A 7,736-nucleotide genomic window follows, 5' to 3' on the forward strand; every position below is an offset into this window, starting at 1 on the left:
ATAATAAATTCTGCCAAATTTTGTAATTAATTCCACAAATTTTTCTAATTAAATTCTATCCAGCAAAATCGAGTACCCGATGTCTCGAACAGATTTATCCGGGTACTTAAAATTCGAATATCCGGATAAATTAGGTCGGAACACGGACCCTTAAAAGAAGATACCCGAGTAACACCCACTAATGAACAGCCCTATGTGTCAATCACACACCTTTCTTTCTACGTTGTGCTGTCATTTGTTTTCATCCTCTCATATTTTAAATCTCTTTTTCTTTTTTCTTTTCTATTCAAATTTAATTATTTTATTTGAAAAAAATACGACCACCCATAGAAACAACACTGTAAAGCGACTTACTTCTTCTCCACAAGATTTGAAGAGAGAGAACAGCAAAATTATAGAGAGATAAAATTAATAAATTTTTGATTTTTGGGTGGAATTTTGCAAATTGAAAATTTTCCCCCAAATTTCAAAATCCCTAATTTTTATGGTACTTAATTTTATTTTCATCGGCTAATTTCTTACCAAGTAAGTTATTTTTTCTGAGTTTTAGTCTTTCGTTTTGTTTAACTTCAATTTTTTTTATTATTGAATAAAACTTTTCAAATTTTAGGGTTTTTGTTAAATTTTTCCATCGCTATTGCTCTCAAGTCTCATCCGCCAATTCTTTTACATGTGAGTTATTTGTGAACGGGTTTTAAAGTTTTGATTTGTATGATTTTAGTTATTTAAGTTTTGTTTGAGTTTATAATTTCCAATATTTTATGTATTATGTTTTTATACATGATATGTCATGTTTAATTATTGAATTGTAATGGTTTTTGCATGTCGATTTTTCAAGTTTCCAATTTTATTGAGAAACCTGTGGTTTGTTTTATCCAATTTTGTTTGTTTGAGTTTCATTGTTGACTGAGTTAGAGATTGATTTTTGATTTACTTGATCGAATTGGAATTGCAATTGGGGATTTGAGAGGGGAATTTTGTGAATTTTAGGGTCAAGTTGATCAATTTTTGGGGTTTATTGGATGTTTACTATCCTAAAGGGAATAATCATGTCAAATTTAGTGATTATTGATTGACATGGATTATTGTGTAGTGTGGATTGTGGATTTATGTTGATGGGCAATGGGTTACTGAGCTTTACGTAATTATTTTTTGATGATTCTAGATGCATGGCAAAATGTCTTGATGTGTTTTAAGAATTTTGAAGGAAATGATATTAGTTGTTAGGTGTTAGCAGATTTCTGATGTTGTAATGGCTCTTAAATCGAGAAGCTTTTTAACGGCATTGTGGTATAGTGAGATTGTTGGTGTAAAATATAATGGCTCCAAGAAGACTTGAAATGAGCTATTCTTTTGATTTAGACTTTGTTTGGATAACAATTTAGGAGGTAAAGAAAGGACAGGGCAAGGGAGGGAAGGGTAAGGAAGGGGAGGGATAATAGGTGAAGTCTCTTTTGTTTTGAGGGAAAGGAAGAAAAATAGCATTTTCCTTGGAGGTTTTTCCACATTTGTAGAGATTTTGTTATTAATCAAATTAACTAACTTACCTTCTCTTTCAATACCCTCTCCAAAATTTATCCTAACAAAAGAAATTATATCTCTCTCCAAATCCTTTCCCTTCCTTTCTATTCAATTCCATTGACCCAAAATAAGTGTTAATGTCAAGCTGGAAATGTTTGAAGTTGAAGATGGGCTTTTATTTAGTTGGCGAACATAGAGAATTCAGTAGGTTTGAGAGCTTTTGTGGAAATCAAAGAAGTTGACAATTGTGGAAAATGGCTAGGCAGAGGGAATATGAGTCATGAAAGAATGACTCTTATGAAGTATTTAAAAGTATGAAACGACTTGTGTTTAATCACATCATATTACACTTAACTGTATTTTCTGTTAAGTTGTATAAGTTTTTGGCACAATACTGGACATATTGCAAAATTTGGGAAAACAAAGTAACAAAGCTGCTCCACTTAATTGATAAAACAAAAGAAAACACGTTATGTTCTTTCTCAGTTTTATATATTGAGAGATGTTGTGACTGACATTTTGTTACTGAAATTCATATGGCCGTGTGACAAAAACTATTCTTCTTGATAGTTGATAGGAAAAATAGGCTATTGTTAAAGCTTTTTCAAATTTAGCAAGTGTACTATGTACTTATGGAGGATATTGTTATTGTTACTTGTTAATTTGGGGTGAATAAAAAGGATAAATAGGACAAAATCGGAGAGAAGTTAGGTTGGAGATGATAAAAGATGATAACACTTAGTAGCTTGAGGGTTTCATGTTTCCTATACATATATGCATTTGATTGAGTGTTCAAAATCACTGGGATGCATGCATTTATACCTTTGTAGCTATGACAGAAGGAATCACTGGAAGAATGGTAGTGTTCGAAATCAAACAAGCCTGTATTTAAACGAATGAAAGCATTTTATTGGTCTCACGTGTTTGTCTTGTGGAATTTTCAACCGGGTAATCTCAGCCTAATGTATTGCAGGTGCTGAGTTGAACATTAGGATATTCATGCCTTTTTTCAGTGTCACTTTAAAGTATGCCGTCTAAGTCTATTTCGACAAATCAAGCAGCTCCCAGTGCCAATACTACTACAACTACTACTCCAACAGCAGTTTGTTCTGAACATTGGTGGCAAGCTGCTGGACCTGGTCCATTCCCTTCAACTGGTACAAGTGCAAATGCTCCTAAACACCCATTGCTAAATCGTTCAGTTGAGATGTCAGGATCTAAAGATGACCAGTCACTGTCAAATGCGGCTGATGATGAAGATGAGACCAGCAAGGACTCGGAAACTACGGGCTCCACTTCTACCCCCCGCGGTATAGTTTGGGGCTTTCTTAGTTATGTTGATGTAGTAACAGATGTTTATTGACTGCATTATCTGTTAGAAAATTAAAGATTAAAGACTAATTACGTTGAGAATTTCGTACTTAAAAACCATATTTATTGCATGCATTACACTACATTACCACAATGTCATTAAGTGGCTCCCACGTGGGGTTTGGAGGGTCACATGTACACAACATTATCCTTATTAGTGATAACACCAACAAAGAGGTTATTTTCTATTAACCCATGGTAGCAATTATCACGTGTAACATCACATAAATAAGAAATGCATATGATTTGATGAGTCATTTTAATATAACCTATCTATTATAATCTAAAACCAAAGAACCATAAATCTTTGGTCCCAAAGAAGAAGGGACATTATTTATTGCATGCATAAACAACAACAATGCCATAACCTTTATCCCACATTACAGAAAATTTAAATGGATGAAAGTGGGTTCATGAATGGTTTAATCATGTTTAATTTCTGCAGGTGTAAGCACGGTAGCGTTCTTTTTTTTGTTTGGGGGTGGGGTGGAGGGATCATGGCTAAACATAATACAGGATTTTATTCAGATTCTGCACTTACACGTTTTTAACATTTGTTTTTCATTTATTAAGTTTGTGGATCGGTATATAAGTATGTTGGAATAATTTTTTGTAGGGTTTGAATTTACTCCTTGATTTGACGAGGATTGAGCATTATATTTTTGCTTCTTTAACAAGTTTTTCATGTTTCAGATAGTACTTCTGGACACGAGCTCCATAAATCTCAATATGGCGAGTCCAGTATGACTCTTGGAAGTGCAGATTATTATGCACAACATCCACAATTAGAACTCATTGGTCATTCAATTGTAAGTACTATGTATTATCCTTTGTTTTCTTTGGCTGAGTGGCAAGATGGCGAATGTTGATCAGTGCGTGACCAGTTATTCAATAATGCAATTGCGCTGCCTGCAGGCCTGTGCATCAACTCCGTATCCTGATCTCTACTATGGGGGAATGATGGCTGCCTATGGACCTCAACCCTTGGTTGGTAACTCGATTTTTTCTTACCTTGAGATTTTCATTTTTTGGTAGGAAATAGTTAGTGCATGAAGAATAGATTCTAGAGCTTGTGTCCTACTCCTACATAACCGAAAATACTGCTTTAAGAGTTGACATTGGTTTTGGGGAAAGACCATTGTCAAAGGAAGAAGGAAGCCTTGTAAACAAAAAAAAAAAATTATATTTTTGATTTTTGATTGCCCTCAATCCTCATTTAGACCCACACAAATCCTTAATTAAATTGCTCCACAGCTTCTATATAGGAACATTAAAGAAAGTGTGTTGGCTGAACTCCGATTATACGGAGAGCGGGGTACAGGAGATACATTCATAAGCCACCTTGATCTGGCATGTTTTGTGGTGCACCGTGAATCTTCCTGCATTTAACATTGATTAAACAGAACCCTAAGGTTTTTAATTCTTTCAGAGTACGTAAACAAAAATGTTGAACGTTAATTTAGAGTTTTGGAACAAGTGGTTCATATGCTGGAATCCTTTTCTATATAATATTTTAATTAGTTGTATATTGAAACATCTTTTCATTATAACATTGGTTTGGTGTTTGGGGAATGAAGGTTCTGAAATGTTAATTTAGAACTTTGGGGACGAAGTTTCCAAAATGGTATTTAATTAAGTCTCTAGATTGACAGTTGTTTTGTGGATAAGAGGTTTTTTTCTATCTTTTTTTGATTTTAACTTATTCTGCTCTTTGATATTTGCCTTTTTGGTATCAAGTTGGTTGATGTTGTAATTTACTAATTCACCCTATTAATATTTGATTTGATCAGGTTCCTCCCCAGTTTTATGGGATGCATCAACCTCGGATGCCTTTGCCTCTAGAGATGGCACAGGAACCTGTTTACGTTAATGCTAAGCAGTATCATGGAATCTTAAGACGGAGGCAAGTGCGTGCCAAAGCCGAGCTTGAAAGGAAACTTATCAAAATCAGAAAGGTGATTGTGTACTTTAATCACTTTTGCTTTTATATTTTGGAGTACTGATTTCAAGCGTGTTAACAATTATGTTGCTTTTATTCAATGTTACTAAGCTCATGTGCATAATTCACTATGTCTTATTGTTATGAAAACATTGTGTTCCTCGTCGTTGGCTGGTGTTGCAATGTGTGTTTTGAATGTCATTGCTGTTGTGTGCTTATATATTTAGATTTTTCTGTGTAGCCATATTTACATGAATCCCGTCACCAACATGCTTTGAGAAGGGCAAGGGGTACTGGAGGACGTTTTGCAAAGAAGGGTGAAAATGAAGGTTCCAGCCACTCCGCAGATGAGAGAAACAAAGGTTCAGGTTTGAATTTTTTCTTCTAGTCTTTTATACATTCGATAGTTTTTTCACTGCTTCCTGTATTCTTCTGGCTCCTGAAAGTTTGAACATCTGACTAGATGCAGGAGAGGCCCATGAAGAACACGCTGACATCTCAAACGGTTCTGGAGGAACCATAGCCGGGGGAAGTCAGACTAACCAGCAATGGGGTAATGGCATGTCTACTGACAAGGCTCCACAGTGTGCACTAGCAATCTGATGAGCTTGAGTGGGTGGACTGTCGAGAATTCAACTACCTGGATGGCAGATGTACATGTTCTATTTCTCATTCATCCTTTATGGCAGATTGGATCATCTCTCGGCTTTTTTTGGCCGAGCGGCAAATCATTCTTGGCTGGTTTTTAGTGTGGTTGGTAGGGAGAGTAGGATAGCAAATTGGTGATTCAATGGCCTTTGTGATAATGGGCTTACCCTCAGGATAATGTACAGTCCAATTTTTATTTATTTTATTTTATTTTATTTTTGATAGTTTAGAGGATTGTAGGTTAGTGGAGGTAAAAATGGTGAAGCTATATAGATATCACTTGGTAGTTCCTTATGTTTCTTCATGGCAACTTTTTCATGTTAGTACTTCTGTTAGATCAGTATTTGAGATATACCTTGACTAGCTACGATCTCATAAGTTTTAAAATGATAGGTTTGCGACTTGTTAGGCTCATCATTCAACAAGATACCTTCATTGATGCTTTACATTGCAGGTGCAGCCGTGCAGGTATGACGACATATTAGTCATGCTTTTGTTTTCTCCTAAGACGATAGCTTTTCGATCTGTTAAACCTGGGCTTCGGGCTAAACCTCGAGCTTTGAGTTATTGTTTGGATCTTAGGGTCGGATTTATTGTTTGGATTTTAGGATTAGAGATGACGGACTAACGACGTTTATGCCTACGTGTCATAAAGTGATGTGTTAGCATGACTTTTGTAAGATGTGCTAGACATTTGGGCTCACTTGAAATTTGTAGTGATGATTCTCTTTTTGATCAAGTTTGCTTACTCATCACCAATCTCTGTTTTTATGGATGTATTATTCCGTTTTTTCTAATAGCTATACTTTTTAGAAAGTTGTCGCACAAAAGAGAGGAGTGTAGCTATTATGTTTGAGCTTGTGAACCTTATTATGTTTGAAATTGGTTCTTCACACTTCTAGTGGCCATTTGGTGTTTAACTTGGTAATTTTATAAATTGTATTCGCTATTGTGATTGGTTCAATGTTATTCATTGACAGAGGACTTTTTAGTGTCGTTGCTAAAGCCTCTAATCAAACAAAATTTATAAACACCCTTATTTAACTCTACACAAGTGTAGTGGCAAGTAGGGAGTCGATTCACAGGGAGAGGAGTTGCGAGACTTAGGGCCTCTTTAGGTGTTGGGGGATCATTTATTGGAAGATTGGATACGAGTTAGACTACTACTACAACTACGAAAATAACAAATAAGGAAGCAATGAGATGGGGTTAACTCACTTGTGATGGCTATCCTATGGTAGAGGTTTTGATTGCTTTGGTTTGATTAGAGGGAAGTGTAACACAATACAATGAGTAATCCGGTCCTGGATTGGGCTTGGGATCACCTTCGAGAATCTCATCCTCCTCACTCTCATGAGTAAAGACAAGAGAATCGGGCAACAAAAGTCCACTATCCGTCAATCCTTCCCTACTCTCGTAGGCGGAGGGAAAAACTCTTAGTTGAAGGGGTGATTGCAAGATTCAACTCTCATTGATCCCTTGCACCCGACTCCATTCATTGAGTAAGGGTTTAGGTTACTCTACAATCCAACCCTTATTGGACTCCCAAAAGCAACCATAGCAACCCTCAAGCATGGATCGAGCAACCCTTCTACTAAGTCTCCATTCAAACCAATATCAACCAATATTCCACTATTATCAAGCCATCAACAAGGATTAAGCTAACCCAATCCCTAACCAACTATTTACTACTCATAATCACAATCATCAAAACCATTTTCAACATGTATTCTAAGCATTCAAACATCAAAAATATAAAAATGAACAAGACAAGGATAATTATCAAGCGCAATTGAGAAATATCATAAACTAACTAAAATTAATAAATAGACAATGAAATACTACTATAAATAAAGGAGATTATAATTTACCAAACAAAAACCCATTGCTCCATGAAATACCCTTGGAAGGTCTCAGGTTTGAATACCCTTGGAAGCATCTTGCTGCTGTTGCACGCGTGCTGCTGGTCGTGCGATCGATGCCCCTCAACAACATTTTGCTGCTTCTTTTGGTTGCTGTTGCTGTTTGGCACACGTGGATATCGTTGTCGTTGGAATTAACATATCTTCTTTGTTACAACTCTGAATTCAACGTATGACCAGTCGATTCGAAGCTAACGAATTCAACTTTTAATATTTTTACTTGGGTTGCACTTCTTTTCACCTCTTGGCCTCATTTTTTCCTCGGCTTTGATTCATGCTTCCTCCAAGCCTCGTCGGGGATTAAGGACCATCATTCTTAATACGCCTTTGCTCGA

General features: G+C 36.0%; 1 protein-coding gene across 7 annotated transcripts; it reads left to right on the top strand.

Moving 5' to 3' along the window:
- Nucleotides 1-200: 200 nt before the first annotated feature.
- On the top strand, nucleotides 201-5,898 carry LOC130817426 (nuclear transcription factor Y subunit A-1-like). Of its 7 annotated transcripts, XM_057683123.1 has the most exons (8): nucleotides 207-525; nucleotides 611-672; nucleotides 2,495-2,831; nucleotides 3,586-3,701; nucleotides 3,808-3,879; nucleotides 4,683-4,847; nucleotides 5,073-5,199; nucleotides 5,295-5,898. In XM_057683123.1, exons 3-8 carry the CDS (start codon nucleotides 2,549-2,551, stop codon nucleotides 5,432-5,434), a joined length of 903 nt encoding a protein of 300 aa, XP_057539106.1. In that variant the 5' UTR covers nucleotides 207-525; nucleotides 611-672; nucleotides 2,495-2,548; the 3' UTR covers nucleotides 5,435-5,898. The 7 variants fall into 7 exon arrangements, with proteins under 7 accessions (XP_057539105.1, XP_057539106.1, XP_057539108.1 ...); XM_057683122.1 differs by lacking the exon at nucleotides 611-672 and having other exon boundaries at nucleotides 201-525; XM_057683125.1 differs by lacking the exon at nucleotides 611-672 and having other exon boundaries at nucleotides 5,301-5,898.
- Nucleotides 5,899-7,736: the final 1,838 nt, after the last annotated feature.

This window comes from Amaranthus tricolor, chromosome 7, assembly GCF_026212465.1.
Source record: "Amaranthus tricolor cultivar Red isolate AtriRed21 chromosome 7, ASM2621246v1, whole genome shotgun sequence".
Classification (NCBI taxonomy): domain Eukaryota; kingdom Viridiplantae; phylum Streptophyta; class Magnoliopsida; order Caryophyllales; family Amaranthaceae; genus Amaranthus; species Amaranthus tricolor.

Bases quoted from the DNA above. Each gene is read 5' to 3' on its own strand.
- LOC130817426 (XM_057683122.1), top strand. From the start codon at position 2,549: ATGCCGTCTAAGTCTATTTCGACAAATCAAGCAGCTCCCAGTGCCAAT. The intron at 4,848-5,072 runs GTGATTGTGTAC...TTTTCTGTGTAG, and splicing joins AACTTATCAAAATCAGAAAG to CCATATTTACATGAATCCCG. The intron at 5,200-5,294 runs GTTTGAATTTTT...ACATCTGACTAG, and splicing joins TGAGAGAAACAAAGGTTCAG to ATGCAGGAGAGGCCCATGAA.